This window comes from Hyperolius riggenbachi, chromosome 6 (genome assembly GCF_040937935.1).
Source record: "Hyperolius riggenbachi isolate aHypRig1 chromosome 6, aHypRig1.pri, whole genome shotgun sequence".
Lineage (NCBI taxonomy): Eukaryota > Metazoa > Chordata > Amphibia > Anura > Hyperoliidae > Hyperolius > Hyperolius riggenbachi.
The window spans coordinates 352,285,521-352,304,082 of NC_090651.1; the positions used below are offsets into that span (position 1 = coordinate 352,285,521).

An 18,562-nucleotide genomic window follows, 5' to 3' on the forward strand; every position below is an offset into this window, starting at 1 on the left:
GATCGCGAAAATAGAGAAAACTAAAAGGTGTAGGGCAACGATTTAGGTGTCGTCAGAAAGAGGAGAAAGAGAGCTTTAAAATGATATCCATCTTTCCATAGTTACTTGTATTACACAGGACGACACTTTCCCCAGTGTCAGCAGCTCCATTCTGCTGAATGCAGCTGCTGACTGACAAAAAGTCACCCTGTGTAATACAATATAACTATGGCTTGATGGATATCATTTTAAAGCTCTCTTTCTCCTCTTTCTGACGACACCTACATCGTTGCCCTACGCCTTTTAGTTTTCTCTATTTTCGCGATCGAAATCGCGGCCGCGGCAATTTCAATCACGAAAATAGCGAAAACTAAAAGGCGTAGGGTGGCGGTTTATATATCATTGGAAAGAGGAGAAAGAGAGCTTTAAAATGATGTGCATCTTTCCATAGTTTCTGCACTGCTCGGAGTCCCTTTAATAGCCAATGCCAAACAGTTGTATGCTGGGGGTTCTTTTTAGCTAGAATATCTTCCTCCTCTTCCCTTTATTTCCCTGCCTAGCTGAAACATGATCCTCTGCTCACTTGTGTTTACAAGCAAGGCTGAGGTGACTCAGCGATTGGAGGAGAAAAGAACAAAAAGTGAAGGGCAGAAATGACATCAGGATTTAGCCTCAAACTGTGGGCAAAAGACATGGTTCCCACCAGGAACAGAATTCTCTGTTTACTATATAAAATTCACTGAAATCAAAAACGTGGACAGTATAATACATGTGTTATGTAAGTATATCAAGTATTTATCTACTTATATATGTGTTTTTTTCCCTGGCATAGTATGGCTGATCCTACTGCTTACTCACTTATTCTCCTCCAAAAGGGTGGGAAAAAAAGTCATATGCATCAACCTCTTTCAGTGCTGCAGCTGCTCAAGGCCGGGGCCTTTGTGGCTTCTCCAGAAATCCAGCCGCGGTGCGACCCAATGAAAAAAACAACATGGATCTTCCCCAGTGCACTTGCAGGATTCTAGCGCTGTAATAACAGCGCAGGAGATTTAGGCGCAGCTGGCGCCACCATAGACCGTAATAGGAATTATGGCTGTGAGTAACTTCAGCGCCGTCAGAAGAAAGAGCTGAAGTTGCTTTTAGGCCCCATTCACACATAGGCCTAGTGCACACCAGAGCGGTTCTGCTGCAGTTTGCGATCCGCTTGCAGGTGCGGATCTGCTAGGGTAATGTATTTCAATGGGCTGGTGCACACCAGAGCGGGAGGCGTTTTGCAGAAACGCATACTCCCGGGCTGCTGCAGATTTTGGATTGCGGATGCGTTTCTGCCTCAATGTTAAGTATAGGAAAAACGCAAACCGCTCTGAAAAACGGCACTTCAGAGCGGTTTGCCAGGCGTTTTTTGTTACAGTAGCTGTTCAGTAACAGCTTTACTGTAACAATACATAAAATCTACTATACCAAAACCGCTACACAAAACCGCAAAACGCTAGCTGAAACGCTGCAGAAAAATAAGAAAAAGCGTTTCAAAATCTGCTAGCATTTTGCGGATCTGCTAGCGGTTTTTGGTGTGCACTGGCCCTTAGAAATGCAAAACGCCGGCGATTTTTGCCAGCATTTTGCAGGAGTGATTTTTTCGCGATTTCACATGGGAAAAAAAAAATCACTGGACAGTGCAGCGATTTCTCCACAATCGCGTTTAGCGCTTCTATAGCACTGAAATGCGATCGCCAGTAAATCGGCTGAAAATAGTGCAGGCTACGCGTTTGCGTTTTGAGGCAATTAGCGTAAATCGCCCAAGAACGGGCCCATAGGGTTTTAGTACACTGGCGCTTTCAAAAGCGCTAGCGTTTGAGAGTTTTGCCGAAATCGCCGGCAAAACGCTCAAGTGTGAATGGGGCCTTAACCCCCTTGGCGGTATGAAAAATACCGCCAGGAGGCAGTGCAGCAGTTTTTTTTATTTTATTTTTTTTTAAATCATGTAGCGAGCCCAGGGCTCGCTACATGATAGCCGCTGCTCAGCGGCATCCCCCCGCCCGCTTCGATCGCCTTGGGCGATCTCCGATCAGGAAATCCCGTTCAAAGAACGGGATTTCCTGGAGGGCTTCCCCTGTCGCCATGGCGACGGGGCGGGATGACGTCAGGACGTCATTGGGAGACCCGATCCACCCCTTGGCGCTGCCTGGCACTGATTGGCCAGGCAGCGCAGGGGTCTGGGGGGGGGCGCGCGCCGCACCAGATAGCGGCGATTGGGCGCGCGGCGGCGGCGATCGGGGTGCTGGCGCAGCTAGCAAAGTGCTAGCTGCGTCCAGCAAAAAAAAAAATATTTAAATCGGCCCAGCAGGGCCTGAGCGGCACCCTCCGGCGGCTTACCCAGTGTCACACACGGGGTTACCGCTAAGGAGGTTAAAGGGAATATCCAAGCAAAATAAAAAAATTTACACATTGAACCAGTAACGCGTAAAAATGTATGTGTTAATGTTCCTGCACTAGCGGGAATGCATAAAAATGTACGCAATGCGTCCCGCCGACCTCTGAGGTCGGCAAGCTGCCAGCGGGGGACTGGAGCAGCAGTGAGTGACTACGAGAGCACAGGATGGCTGCATGGGGCTGGTAGAATCCCCAGGTAAGTGAAACTCATTTATTTTGCTTGAACCTTCCCTTTAAAGTGAATGTTTACCGTTTCCAAAAAGAAAAAGTCAGATACTCACCTAAGGAGAGGGAAGGCTCGGTCCTAATGAGCCTTCCCTCTCCTCTCCCGGTGCCCGTGCAGGATCCCCCGAGGCAGTATTCGACCACTTCGGTCAAATACTGCCACTTCCGCATGCCGAAGGGAGCTTTCGGAAGCCTTCGGGAGCACTTGGGCTCTCGAGGACGGGGCCGCTCCATACTACGCATGTGCGAGCGCCCTCTATGATGCGCTCGCGTGTACGTAGTATGGAGCGGCCCATCTTCGGAAGCCCGAGTGCTACCGAAGACTTCCGAAGTCCCTGCGGCGGCGGACGCGAATGGGGGAGCCAGCGCAGCACCAAGGGCACCGGGAGAGGAGAGGGAAGGCTCATTAGGACCGAGCCTTCCCTCTCCTTAGGTGAGTATCTGACTTTCTTTTTTGAAACGGTACCCATTGGCTTTAAAACACTATAATTCAGAGTCCAGCAATAGCTGGAGGCCGAATTATTTCATTCCCCACTATCCATGGCAGCCTGGAGGGGAAACAGTATTTATGCCGCCGGGAACTTATGCAGCAGCAGGATTAGCCATATACTGGCTATGTCCTGCGTCCGAGTCTCCCGGCGCCCAATTCATACGTACGCTCAGGATTACCATGGAAGTCAGACAGTAACATATTGCAGCTTCTGCAATACCCGGAGTACTTCCGTCGCATCGCAGGCCTTGGAGAGCGCGGCGCAAACCAATAAGTGTAAAATGGCCCTAACCGTAAAAGGAGTTATGCTAAGGTAACAAAACTGCACAGCCATATTCGTAAAGCAGAGTTGTATTTATTTTAGGCACCAGGTAAAGTACATGATCGCTCCGGATTTTGGGGTATTCCATATAAAAGGGTGAACGGATAGAAAAATAAGTGTCGTTACCAGTGATGCCTGACCGCTTTCCAGATGTGGTTCAGGTTTGGTTATACCAGAAAGCACAGATACCACAGGGAACGCTTCTATAGTGTCAGTGTTGTGCGGTTACAAGTCCTCTGAGCAGTGTGAAAAAAATAGGCACATTGTGATCCTGATAGAAAGGCTAAAAAATGTCAAAACTCCGTCCCTGTGCCACGCGGCAACTGGCAGACCTGTGCCATGTGGCAACCGGCAGACCACCACCCGTGGCAACTGGCAGACCACCTGTGCCATGTGACAACAGGCAGAAATCCATTCCTGCAGCAACCACCACAGTGCTATCCCTGTGCCACACGGCAACAGGCAGATCATCTATGCCATGTGGCAACTGGCAAAACGCCGTGCGTCAGTATAGCTCAGGGATGGCTTTTTGCCCTTTACTGCCTGTACAGCAGATACATAAATGCCCTATTCTTACTATAAAAGGGCAAAAGGCCACCTCTGTGCCTTGTGAACAGTGAAAAAAAAAAAAAAAAAAAAGAACAGCCTCTAAATTTGGGACATACAGACATTGTATAAATATGTACAAAAGTCACACTTATATACACATATGTAGAATATGTACAATCATACACAGGGATTTTTCCATGCTATGGTAAATACAGGTCATTAGCAAAGTGGGTGGGACCACGCTGTTCTCCCAGGCATGGCAGCAGCGCGACACCCAGTGTTCTGTCCCTTTAAGTGACGCAGGCGTAGAGGAGGCGGCTTGCAGGACGTCAGTGCTAGGAGAGGAGAGGCGAGCGACAGACTTGTGTGAGGATAGTGCAGTCAGCATCGGCTGAAAGGAGAACGTTACCACAGCAGGAGAATAGAACTCTTCAGAAACGAGCTTCATCTACAGCGGAGGATTAAGCAGCCCAGTCCTGTCAGTGGTTGTACCCAAGTCCCTCACCACCGCCACACACCCCACAATCCTCATCACCAAACTTCACATTTCTTCAACGGGTTCATCGGGGAGCCTTCTGCGCACTGGAAGTGTCGGGCAAACTCTTTGGAGTTGGAGACCGAGCCGATGACGCGGTAGCGGGACGGGCTGTGGGGGTCCGTGATGATCCCTTCGTGGGAACTCTCCGGGGTGCGGACCGAGCACCAGACCTGGGGGGCAGAAGAGGACATGAGTGAGGAAGTCAGAATCTAAAGCTTAGCCCTCTGTCCCCTCAGAACCTGGCGTCACGTCCGGACAACCACTGGATTAGGAATCTAACCATGATTACCACTCTGCAACACCACCATCCAACAAGCAGGAGGCAACACCATGAGCATAACCCTAAGGTCTGGGACCCACTAGAAATCTCAAAAAAGAGGAACTGTAGTGAAAACATAAAATTGCTTGGCAGTTGGAATTTGTTTTTTTTAACCCATTCGCGTTCTGTCGTTTTCACTTGAGCAATGTTCACCTCCCATTCATTAGCCCATAACTTTATCACTACTTATCACAATGAACTGATCTATATCTTGCTTTTTTCCACCACGAATTAGGCTTTCTTTGGGGGGTACATTTTGCTAAGAGCCACTTTACTGTAAATGCATTTTAACAGGAAGAAAAAACGGAAAAAAATCATTTCTCAGTTTTCAGCCATTATAGTTTTAAAATAATACATGCCACCATAATTAAAACTCATGTATTGTATTTGCCCATATGTCCCGGTTATTACACCGTTAAAATTATGTCCCTATCACAATGTATGGCGACAATATTTTATTTGGAAATAAAGGTGCATTTTTTCCATTTTGCATCTATCACTATTTACAAGTTTAAAATAAAAAAAAAAAAAAACAGAAATATTTCATCTTTACATTGATATTTAAAAAGTTTAGACCCTTAGGTAAATATTTACAATTTTTTTATTTTTTATTTTAATGGTTTTTTTTTTATATTAAACATTTTATTTGGGTATTTTTTGGAGGGTGGCTATGTAAACCACATTTTTTTAATGCAATTGTGTGTCGATTTAAATTTTTTTCACTTTGTTGTAATTTTACTTTTTGGCCACAAGATGGCGGCCATGAGTTTGTTTACATGACATCACTCTAAGCTTAACACACGCTTAGAGTGACACATCGGGGAGGGAACAGCCAGAAAAGGCGCAGCTTCCGAGAGAAGCTGTCGCTTTTTCAGCGGGGGAGAGGAATCAGTGATTGGGCACCATAGCCCGATTCACTGATTGCCTGGCTAATGAACCGTGGGCCGGGAGCACGCGTGCACGCGCGCGATCGGCCGCGGTAGTGCGCATGGTTCCTGGACGTAGTTTCTACGTCCAGGAACCAAAATAGGTTAACCACAGTGCATTGAGGTTCACAGACAGAAAACTGTCAGGATATCACACTGTGGGAGGGGTTTCACCACAATATCAGCCATACAGAGCCCCCTGATCTATTTGTGAAAAGGAAACGATTTCTCCTGGGAAAGGGGGCATCGGCTACTGATTGGGGTGAAGTTCAATCCTGGGTTAAAGTTCCTCTTAAAGCACTTTTGTAGTGATTTTTGCAGCTCCAGAGTAATTTCTGGGAATTGGTTTTGAGTAGTAAAAATGCTGCTACATCATTTTGTACAATGATCCTGTACTTCTAAGCGAAGCGCAAGCGCTCCAGAAAAGCTGCAGACACCGCCAGGAAAAATGCTGCTGAATCACTCTAGTGGGGGCCCCAAGGCCTAACTTTACTAGAACCCTTAGGTGGTTAGCCCAGGAGTGCCTTTAGAAAATACCCAATGCCAAGCCTAGGACACAATAGCATTTTGCCAACCTCCCCCCCCCCCCCCCATATTCTCTGAATGTGCCTCTACACCCAGTAGTTTGATTCGCTGCAACACCCTAGAATAGTGCCAACGTCCCTGTACACCCCCATTAGTATGCAGTTTTCCAACTGTACTGTATTCACTGATTTGACAGGGCAGCCCTGGGTAGACAATGTGGGGACTGATATGGAAGCAGAACAGTACATCACCGCTACATAAATCCCTGCGCTATTCTAGAACCCACTAACCACAATGGCAGGAGCGACCCCTGTCTGCATGTCAGAATAATGCCCGATAGGATAGCTAGAAGGGCCGGGGAGAGATCTCAGAGGTAGATCAGTACCCACACAGTCACCCATATGCACACACAGAGGAATCACACTGTGGCACAACAGAACTCTGCTTAGTGGATGCTGCAATCACCAGCTGCAGAACATCTGTAAGCTGCAAATGATATGGGGGGGGACAACTTTCACTGCAATGCCTTCAGCAGCGCTGCAAAGAAGCTAAAGTATCACAATCCCAAATTGAAGGACAGAAGGTTTAAGCGGACCTGCATAATAACCTTTAAACATAAAACATTTCTTTGTTGCAGCTGATACAAGTCCTAAAATAAATCTGCACTGTGTCTACTTCCTGATTCATGGAAGCAGACATATTTACAACCTGTGCTTTCAAATGAGCTTATCTGCCATCTCCGCCATGGCAGTCATGTGACACCAGGAGAGATCAGTATACAACTTGTGATTATACACAAATGAGGGGGGATTAAACAGGCTAAACTCTCTAAATACACACAGGGTGCATTCCTCTATGTACTTATTAACCACTTTGTCCTCCTTGATGTATAAAAACGGCGAGGACAGGCGCGCTCCCGCGGCCGATCGCGCGCGTGCACTTCCGGCCGCGGATTTGGTAGCCTAGGAATCAATGTATCGGGCTATGGTGCCCGATCACTGATTCCTCTCCCCCGCTGAAAAAGCGACAGCTTCTCTCGGAAGCTACGCTTTTTCTGAGACTATGTCCCTCTAAGCATACATTGTACGCTTAGAGTGACGTCATGTAAACAAACTCGAGGTTGCCATCTTGTGGCCAAAGAGTAAAACTACATCTAAAAGTAAAAAAAAATTACATTACACACACTTTTCCCTAAATAAAACACTATTTACTTCCCCCCCTTCCAAAAATACCCACATAAAATGTTTAAAGTGAACCAGAGACGAAGCACCCTTGTGTATTTTACCATAGAAATCAGTGGGAACATTAGAGAAAACATTTACCATGCTCTCTGTTCCATCCTCACTGCTAAAAGTGTCTGTTATCTAGCTGAGATAAGAATCCCGGACTGAGCATTGATTCTGGCTTTGCTATAATGACTCAGCTATAATGATTCCTGAGCAAAGCCAGCAGGGGGCAGGCTTGGGCTTGAAGACAGCAAAGAACACAGTCTCAGCTATAATTATTCTGTAGCAAAGCCAGACCGACTGCTTAGTCGAGATTCTTATCTTAGAGGTGATAACAGGCAAATTAAACAGAGAACAATGTAACAAAGAGCAGATTAGGTGTTTACTGTCATGTTCCCACTGATTTATAAGGTAAAATACATGAGGTTGCTTCATCTCTGGTTCTCTTTAATAAAAAAAAAAAAAAATTACAATAAAAAAAAAAAACACAAATATTTACCTAAGGGTTTAAACTATTTAAAGGGACTCCGAGCTCAGAAAAAAAAGGAAAGTTGTACTCACCAGGGGCTTTTTCCAGCCCAGTGCTGGTCGGGAGGTCCCACGCCGGCGTCCTGGCTCCTCCCCTTTTCCCCGCTCCGAAATGGCTGGCAGGCCGCAGCCCGGGCGACACTCTCCCGAGTGTCGGGCTGCTTCTTCCGCATATGACGCGGATTACGTCACACGCCGGCCGCCTCGCGTCATCACGGCGGCCGGCGTGAAAGTACTGCGCATGCGCGAACAAAGCGCGCATGCGCAGTACTCTCACGCCGGCCGCCGTGATGACGCGAGGCGGCCGGCGTGTGACGTAATCCGCATCATATGCGGAAGGAGCAGCCCGACACTCGGGAGAGTGTCGCCCGGGCTGCGGCCTGTCAGCCATTCCGGAGCGGGGTGAAGAAGAGGAGCCAGGACGCCGGCGTGGGACCTCCCGACCAGCACTGGGCTGGAAAAAGCCCCTGGTGAGTACAACTTTCCCTTTTTTTCTGAGCTCGGAGTCCCTTTAAATATCTATGTAAAGATGAAATAAATATATATATATATATATATATATATATATATATATATATATATATATATATATATATATATATATATATATATATTTTTTTTTTTATAAGCTTGTAAATAGTGATGGATGCAAAAACGGGAAAAATGCTCTTATATTTCCAATTAAAATATTGTCGCCATACATTGTGATAGGGACATAATTTAAACGGTGAAATAACCGTGACAAATGGGCAATTACAATACATGGGTTTTAATTATGGAGGCATGTATTATTTTAAAACTATAATGGCCGAAAATGGAGAAATAATGAATTGTTTCCGTTTTTTTCTTATTCTTACTGTCAAAATGCATTTACAGTAAGGTAGCTCTTAGCAAAATGTACCCCCCAAAGAAAGCCTAATTGGTGGCGGAAAAAACAAGATATAGATCAGTTCATTGTGATAAGTAGTGATAAAGTTATAGGCGAATGAATGGGAGGTGAACATTGCTCAGATGCATAAAGTGAAAACGACTGAGAGCTTAAGTGGTTAAAGCCCAATCTACACGATACGATGCTTTGTACGATTCGATTACGATTCTATTTACGATCCAATTAAATCTGACATGTCCGATCGTGATTCGATTCGATTCAATTTGCCATTGTTTTCTAATGGCAAATCAAATTGAATCGAATCCTGATCGGACATGTCGGATTTAATCGGATCGTAAATAGAATCGTAATCGAATCGTACAAAGCATCGTATCGTGTAGATTGGGCTTTAGTCCTGTGCAAGAGTTCAGGTCCACTTTAAATATACTCTACTGGGAGAAGGAAGGAACCCCGAAAGTAAGGATTGTTCCCCTCAGTGATGTAGTATGGTGGCAGACAAACAAAACAAAACCCGTACACTCAGGATGACACGCTTCATGGGCAACACCCACTTCCTCGGAGTCAACTCCAGTGTCTCTGGATAGCAAATCACCAGCTTGGAGTGCCAGTATGGGGGATTTATAAACTATGTAAGTGCACTAGGCATTCCACGTTGGCTATTTGCTACCCAGAGACACTTGAATTGATCTAAAGAGGAGGAATGACCTGTAACACACATTGGGCATGATTCACTAAGCGTTTTCACCAGTTTTCCTCTGTTTCCCAAAGAGCAAAAATATAATTTAATCAAGGTAAGAAAAGTAATATTGAAATGAAGTTAATCGGGAACAACTCACTTTGAGTGATTATTTTGCTTGTAAATGTGCTGAAAGGTTATTTTTATCAAATGGGTAATGAAGAAGTCATTTTTGAGAAGCTTTGTGAACAGAGACAAATGCCCGTAGTGTAATTACTATGTAGTATGGTGGTTAAAAAAAAAATGTAAAGGTGGCCACACACCATACAATTTTTATATTTCTTTTCAGTCTTAGTTTTCTGGTTGATTGCAACATTTGAAAAATTTGACCATTGTAACACTTTTTCCCCCAATGGGAAAAAAAAATTATAAAAAATAAATAAATCTATAAATCAAACTGTCAATCTATCCTACACCATTCAATTCTTTGGAAAATTGAGCAGAAAAATCCACCACTCCTGATCGACCTATATCAATAGAAACAGGAAATGTGATCAGATTTTTTGTTCAATTAGAAAAAAACCCTTTTTTTCTGTACAACCAATCACATATCGATTTGAGGTATTGGATCTTTTTTTTGTATGGTGTGTGTGGTCACCTTAAAGGGAACCTGAAGCCAGTGGTATATAGAGGCTGGCATATTTCTTTCCTTTTAAGCAATACTGGTTGCCTGTCTGCCCCTGAACAAGCATGCAGCAGATCAGGAGTTTGACATTGTCAAATCTGACAAGTTTAGCGGCATGCTTGTTTCTGGTGTTATTCAGACACTACTGCAGCTAAATAGCTCAGCAGGGTTGCCAGGCAACTAGGAATTGTTTAAAAGGAAACAAATCGGGACGACTCCATATTCTTTTCACTTCAATTGTCCTTTAATGCTGCATCCACACATCAAATTTTGATTAGCCAATGACTGGCCCACCTCCATGTAGTATGAGATTCAACAGATTATGAATACTATGAGCAGATTGTGTAGGTAAGCGGTCATACCACATGGAGGTGGTAAAACTGGCCAATCATGATTGGCCAAGTCTACTTAAGTAAAAGAGGATCTGTAAATAAAAGAAAAATCCCTCTGGGGGATACTTGCCTCAGGAGGGGGGCCTCTGGCTTCCCGTCCTCCTCTGTCCCTCAGTTAGCCTGCCCGGGTCCCCCGATGTGCGGCAAAGTAAATATTAATCTCTCCGGGATCCAGCGCAGGCGCAGTAGCGGCTTTTCCTTCGGGTAAGGCGGAAATAGCCAAACCCGATTGTATCCTTTAGTAGTTTACTAGTTCTGCCTTAACCAAAAAAAAAGAGCCGCTACTGCGCCTGCGCTGGATCCCGGCAAGGTAAATAAATCCTCTCTTGTCAGGCTTGTCGGGGAGGATTGCAGAAGGATTCGGGGGAGTCAGCGCTGGATTGGCTGCAGCTGCAGGGGACAGGGAAGCCTCAATGGGACCCTGAGGCTCCCCCCTCCCTAGGTAAGTATCCACCAGAGTCTTTTCGAGGGAAGGAATACTAAGCTTTTCCTTTTTCATGTTACTTTTTGGCCACCTTCCTCTCCCTCCCTTGTGGTGGTGGTGGGTGGGCAGGACACTATAGAGCAGGAGTCTCAAACTCAATTTACCTGGGGGCCGCAGGAGGCAAAGTCAGGATGAGGCTGGGCCGCATAAGGGATTTCACATGTCCCCGCCGCAAAATGAAAGCTGCAGAGCCCCCAAATCGCCCGGAGGGCAATCCGCCGGCATTTCCTGGAAGTGGCAGAGCTTTCAGCTTCAGCTCTGCCCCTCCTGACGTCAATCGCGGCGGATCGCCGCCTCTGCCGGCCCCTCTCACTCTTCCTTCACAGAGAGGGGGAGGGAGAGGCGGCGATCCGTGCGCCAATTGATGTCAGGAGTGGCAGAGCTACAGCTGGAAGCTCTGCCCCTCAGCGCAGTCGTGGATGTTTGCCCGGGGGATTTGGGGGCTCTGCAGCCCTCGTTTGGCGGGGATGCGACGGATTACTTGGGAGCACTGAAGAGAACTATAAGGTAAAATAGGCAAAAATAGTTTGCTTCCGTGTCTCTTTTGCTTTTGCCGGCGGGGGCCACAAAATATTGTATCGAGGGCCGCAAATTGAGACCCCTGCTATAGAGATTGTTTTTATTGGGGGGAAGGGGGTAGAGACAGCAACCAACCACACCACATTCAAGTGAAGGCTGGTTTTGTGAGTTCCTCTATTCATTTAGCCATTCTCAATATTTAAAGCATAACTATTGCAGAATAATGTATTTAACAAAGTAAAATGCACCATAAATTTCATTTTCTTCCTAGGTCTGGCAGTTACAGTGGGTAGGTGAGCATCTGAAAGATCTGACAGGCTTTAGACTACAGGTCTGGCACACACTTTCAACTTTGATTGGCGAATCACTGACCAATTTTACCACCTCCATGTAGCATAAAGGCCAACAGATATTGAATACTATGAGCAGATCGTGCAGGTAAGCTCTCATACTTGCAGGGCTCTCATACTTGCATCATGATTGAAAATGTGTACCTGGCTTTAAACTAGCTGCCACTCTATAAGGAACACTGTGAATGCCTGATATAGGAACAAAAGTATAGCTGAAAGGTCTCCCGTTAGTCCCTGTAATATACAGCGCTGCACTGAGTTCAGGCTCCGGTGAGAAGTATCAGGAAACAGGTGCGATTTCATCAGCTGAACCCCCATTCACGACACGCAGGCCCTGTGCGGCTTCTTACCTGTGCGAACCCAACAAAGAAGAGCTGATCATTGGAGAGACCCAGAGACGGCAACACCTGCTCCTCCCCGTTGTCCTTCACCCAGTTCTGGTACGCCTGCAAGACAGAAGAGACCAATCAGCAAACTATTACCGCCAGAGCCCGGACAACCCCGCCCCCTCCCGCCAGAGCAGGGACAACCCCGCCCCCTCCCGCCAGAGCACAGACAACCACGCCCCCACTACACGGGACAACCACTCCACACTACATTACCTGCACTCCTGTTACACCACACTACACCCCACCTAATAGGTCTCCCCCTACTGCGCTACATTGCCTGCTTTCCAGTGGCACCACCCCACCCGAGCCAGGACCCCCCTAAAAACACCTGCACAATTCAGCATAGCTAAATAGCCTAGACTAAGCATTACCAGGAGGGCGGGGCTACATACTTCCTATATCTACAGATTGCTGTATATTAGTGTTTCTGATGCTTAACCCAGGAAAAATACAGTAAAAGTGGGTATCCTGAATAATTAACTGCATCCTACTATATGCCACTCTACCAGATCAGGCGCTCCTTCCATGTTGGGCTACAGGCTTCACTCCCACTCAGCACACTTCCCTCCCAACTTCTCATAGGAGAGTTTTTTTCTTGATCAGAAGACTTTTACCCATATCGCCCAACTTTTTGAGATCAGAAACAGGGACACTTAAGCCACACCCCTGCCATACCTTTATCTATGCCCCTGACACACCCCTAATCACACAGAGCAATATTTCATAAGAAAAATATGTTTTATAATTCAAACCAGGGCCGGATTTACCATAAGGCACGGTAGGCACATGCCTACAGGCACCTGATTATGAAAAGGCAGCTCACTCCCATCAAGTGCCTCCCTCCTTCCCTATGCAGAGTCCTGAGCAGAGTGTAAATGAGGTTACTCACCCTGCTCTCTGCATTCCACTGACCAGATCTCCCTTCAGTTAGGGGCACCTCTAGCTACTCAATACGGAGGTTCCTCTGGCTACCTAATACTTCTAGCTACTTATTTTATTAACCTGCTGGGCGGTCTGGACGAGCTCAGCTCGTCCAGTACCGCCTGGAGCCTGCTGCTCAGGCCCTGCTGGGCCGATTTGGCTCAAGTAAAAAGCAGCACACGCAGCCGGCACTTTGCCAGCCGCGTGTGCTGCCTGATCGCCGCCGCTCTGCGGCGATCCGCCGCGAGCAGCGGCGAAAGAGGGTCCCCCCAGCCGCCTGAACCCAGCGTAGCCGGAACAAAAAGTTCCGGCCAGCACTAAGGGCTGGATCGGAGGCGGCTGACGTCAGGACGTCGGCTGACGTCCATGACGTCACTCCGCTCGTCGCTATGGCGACGAGGGAACAAAACAAGGAAGGCCGCTCATTGCGGCCTTCCTTGTTTATTCTGGGCGCCGGAGGCGATCGGAAGAACGCCTCCGGAGCGCCCTCTAGTGGGCTTTCATGCAGCCAACTTTCAGTTGGCTGCATGAAATAGTTTTTTTTTTATTAAAAAAAAACCCTCCCGCAGCCTCCCTGGCGATCTTATCAGAACGCCAGGCAGGTTAAGGGTTCTTCTAACTACCTAATACTAAGGGGAACCTGTAGCTACCTATGATGGGCAAGCAAAGTAAGGGAGAGGTGACAGCTGGGCCTGCCAGCACACTTGCAGTGCGGTTTAGAGGGGTTTTAGGTTCATGGAGGGTGAAGTTTAGGCTACCAGGACATCTGTGCGGCCTATAGGCTCCTGTGATGTAAATACAGGCCTGATTCAAACCACACTTTTCCTTTCTATCCTGGTTCATTTTCCTTTATATTAACAATCGAAATAAGAAATCTCAATTTAAAGGACTGGAATAATGTTTAGAGTCAATTAAACACATTTTTCTGTAGAAAAATATATATTTACATAAATTTGTACATGAGTCCTGAAATGAGGAAGACAGAGGGACTGGGTTACTAAAGAGGGACTGTCCCTCCACAAGAGGGACAGTTGGGAGCTATGCTTTTACCCCCAGCAAGCAAAAAGTACTCCAAGTTGTCCCAAAACTAACAAGTTTAACCACTTCAGCACCACAGGGTTTTTTGCTTAAAAACCAAAGCAATTTTCACATTTCAGCGCTCCTCTTATTCATTCACCAATAACTTTATTGCTACTCATCAGATGTAAATGATCTATATCTTGTTTTTTTTGCCACAAATTATGCTTTGTGAGGGTGATATTTGCTTTTAGTAATTATGTTATTATCTGTGCATTTTAAAGGGAAAAATGAGAAATAAAAAAGAAAAAATACACTATTTCTCCATTTCCATCCACTATAGTTTTCAAATAAACAATGTTATCATAGGTAAAACACACACATTGTATTTGCTAATTTGTCCTGGTTATCTCAACATTTAAATAATGTTCCTAGTACAATGTATGCCGAAAATATATTAGTTTCTGGTTTGTGTTTTTTGATTTCTCATTGTACTCTATCAGTAATTAAAAGCCCTTATCTTCCTGATTAACAGTAATACACTCTCATGGCATACATATTTTAAAAGCTAAGTCCTTAGGGTAACTATGTATTCTCTTTTCAATGCTGTCACTTTTGTTGTTTTTACAAGTATTTATTTGGGGGTATAGAGTACATGAAAATAACAGTTGTATTGCTTTTCATTCAGTTTTCCGGTAAAAAAAATAAAATCACATGACTTAGCCCTCAGTTGTCAAACACCACAAAATCTATTCCCTCACTTGTCACGGTTAAAATGATACCCTATATACATAATCAGATAGCTTATTGGGCATACAGCACACGGTTTACCACAAGTACGCTTATCTATTCCCCTGAGCTTCAGATGAAGTTTTGTGGGGAGTAGATAAGCGTAGCAAGGGATTCAAAGTGGTTAAAGTGTACCAGAGCTCACTAAAACAAAGATTTATACAAACCTGGGGCTTCCTCCAGCCCCATCCACTCTGATTGCTCCCACGCCGCCGTCCTCTGCTGCCCGCAGCTTCGGTACCGGGTCCCCGCACTTCCATCAGTCGGCTCCAGCCTACGCAGGAGAAGTGCGCTCTTTGTGCATCACTCCAGCAGCTGCTGGAGAGATACTTAGAGGGCACACTTCCTTTAAGTCAGAATGGCTCCGACTGACGGCAGTGCGGGGACCCGGTACCGGAGCTGCGGGCAGCGGAGGACGGCGGCGTGAAAGCGATCAGAGCGGATGGGGCTGGAGGAAGCCCGAGGTTTGTGTAAATCTTTTTGTTTTAGTGAGCGCTGAGTCCCTTTAATGTTACCTAATTTTTCAGCATCTGGCAAAACAAAACTGTTGAAATAAGAACAGCTCGTGACTCTCTAGATCCCCCTGCCCTTCCCTGCCTAAAACACAATCTAATGACAAACATTGCAGAACTCACGCTCTATTCAGTCATTTACATCTTTAGAGACTCATTCTCCCTCTAGTGGCGTATCAGGGGAATGCAATGAAAAGTTCTGTTACACAACTGCGGAAATTACACAACTGCAGAAATGTAGCCAGACACTAAGTTACATGTTTTCAGGGTGGGCAGATTGTGTGTGGCTGCTCCCCTTTTAAGACAAAAGCAGCAATCAGTGAGGAAGCTCAGCCTGCACAGGTAGTGAGTGCCAACCAGTAAATAGAAATTCAGTATTCTATCTTCAGCATAGGGATTTACACCTCACCAACATCATTATTATGTATTTACATAACACTGACATCTTCTGCAGCATATTACAGAGTACATAGTCATGTCACTGACTGTCTTCAGGGGAGCTCACACTCTACTCCTCCCATAGTCATAATGTAATGTCCTATGTATTTATATAGCACTAGCATCTCCTGCAGCACACATAGCCATGTCAGTGACTGTCCGCAGTGTAGCTCATAATCTAATCCCTACCATAGTCATGTGAGTGACTATTGTAGTCTAGGGCCAATTTTTAGGGTGAAACCAATTAACTTTTCTGCATGTTTTTGGGATGTGGGAGGAAACCGGAGTGCCCATAGGAAACCCACACACACACACAGGAAGAATATACAAACTCTGTGCAGATAGTGCCCTGGGATTTGAACTGGTGACCCAGCGCTGCAAGGGTGTTCGTGCTAGCCACTATACCACACTGCTGCCACAGCCACACATACAGCCTTAGGTTATACAAGCTTCCCCTTCATAATGTAAAGTGGTACTCCGCCAGCTTACCCGATACGCAGCCTTCACTCCTCCGTTGTCCGCGATGTTCTCGCCGAGCGTGTGCTTCCCATTGATGGCCTCGCCGTTCACCTTGTAGCTGCTGTACTGGTCTGTGATGCACTCAGTCTGCTTCTTAAAGGCCTCCACAGAGGAGTTCTTCCACCACGGACGCAGGTTCCCGTCCTTGTCATACTCCCGGCCTGGACAGGGAGAGGCAGGAGGCATTATGGGTAAGAGGAAACGGCAAGGAAAAAGTCACAGGAAACGGGTAGAGAAAGACAAGCACCTTGATCATCAAAGGCATGAGTCAGCTCGTGTCCCATCACCACTCCGATGCCACCGAAGTTCAGAGCCCTGCGGAGGAAGTGACATCACATCATTTACTATGTTAGAACACAGTGAGGTAAACAAAAGCTAGAATTTTAACCACCCTGGTATTCTATTACCTGCACCAGGGTGGCGGCGCAGCAGGTTTTTTTTTTTAAAAATAGTGTAGCTAGCCTAGTGCTAGCTACATGATGCCCCCCTCCCTGCGGCGTCCAGCGTTCTGAACGGGATTTCCTTAAGGGCTTCCCCCGTCGCTATGACGATCGCGACGACGTCATCAACGGCGTGACGTCATCCGGAGTTCCGATCCACCCCGCAGCGCTGCCTGGCACTGATTGGCCAGGCTGCGCACGGGGTCGGGGAGGGGGGCGGCTCTATCGCGGCGCATCGGCAGCGGCGATCAGAATAGACACGCAGCAAGCGAAGTGCTTGCTGCGTGTTTGAAAAAAAAAATGTAGCAAATCGGCCCAGCGGGGCCTGAGCGGCGCCCTCCGGCGGTAATGGACGAGCTGAGCTCGTCCATACCGCTAAGTGGACCTCCGCTGACTGTTCCTCCCTCTTTTTGACCAATGCAGCAATGGCCGACTAGTTCAATAAGCGGCAGGAAAGCATTGTGACAGATCTAGAATGCCTCAGTGTGACTGGCACTGCACTGCTCTCGTCACCTCTCCTCTCTGTGATAGGCTGGCTCAGTGGCACAGGTAGAAGAGTCTCCCCTCAGGCCACACTAGGAGGCTCCTCCCACTCACAGATGACAAGCTCTTAGCCATCTTTGCAAGGCAGAAAACTGCCATGGCAGATTTTAAGAATGGGGGCGTGGCTCGCTAACAAAACCTGGATTTTATAGCACAAGTGGACAAGTGGACATTTTTTCCTTACTACCCAGTTATAACTTCTGCTGCCTGTGCCGATAGTGTGGGTTTTGATTTTTACACTGGGGGTCCGCTTTAGGAGCCAATGTGAGCCCACAGATTAAAACATGCAAGGTCTACTATAGGCTGATATTAACCGGCCTAATGCTAAGATGCCTACACTTTGCATGCAAACTAAGATTTGCATCTCATTGAGTAATATGTACTGCCGACAATTACCTGTACATTCCGGCGTATAAGACGACCCCCAATTTTTCCAGTTAAAATATACATTTTGGGATATACTCGCCCTGTAAGACTACCCCTCTCGACTCTTGGACATTTGTATACTGTACTGTATGTACTGGTGCTATGCTGTATAAACAGGTACAGATACTGGTGCTGTACTGTATGTTGTAACCAGTATACAACCACCAGCCAATCACGGCAAGCGATGCAAGTTACCAGCGATCGGTTGGTTGTTGTATACAAAGCCTTCCCAGTGAGGTGCCCCCTCACCTCGTCATTGAGACCACGTTAAGTCACTTTTTTCCAGGAATCCTGGTGAGTGGATTTTCTTCTACCACACTTGTACAGCACCGCCCTTGCTGCTTTTATACGGTGGAGATGCGGCCACAGATGTTTTTGAGCCCCCCCACACACCGTATGTGGCAACCGCAGATTCTCCAGTCCGGCTCAGAAGTTTCAGCACCCGCCCTATAAGACGACACTTAGCGTATAAGACGACCCCCGACTTGAGATTTTCCTTTTTTAAAAAGTAGTCTT

General features: G+C 46.5%; 1 protein-coding gene across 2 annotated transcripts in view; it reads right to left on the bottom strand.

The window, feature by feature from the left end:
- Window positions 1-3,459: 3,459 nt before the first annotated feature.
- The window catches only part of ECE1 (endothelin converting enzyme 1), a 108,458-nt gene continuing 93,355 nt past the window's right edge, over window positions 3,460-18,562 (bottom strand). For both annotated transcript variants that reach the window (XM_068241683.1, XM_068241682.1), the window contains 4 exons: window positions 16,885-16,952; window positions 16,608-16,798; window positions 12,403-12,498; window positions 3,460-4,703 (listed from right to left, as the gene is read on the bottom strand). In XM_068241683.1, coding sequence (XP_068097784.1) covers window positions 4,527-4,703; window positions 12,403-12,498; window positions 16,608-16,798; window positions 16,885-16,952 — 532 coding nt within the window. In that variant the 3' untranslated portion in view covers window positions 3,460-4,526. The remainder of the gene's footprint in view (window positions 4,704-12,402; window positions 12,499-16,607; window positions 16,799-16,884; window positions 16,953-18,562) is intronic.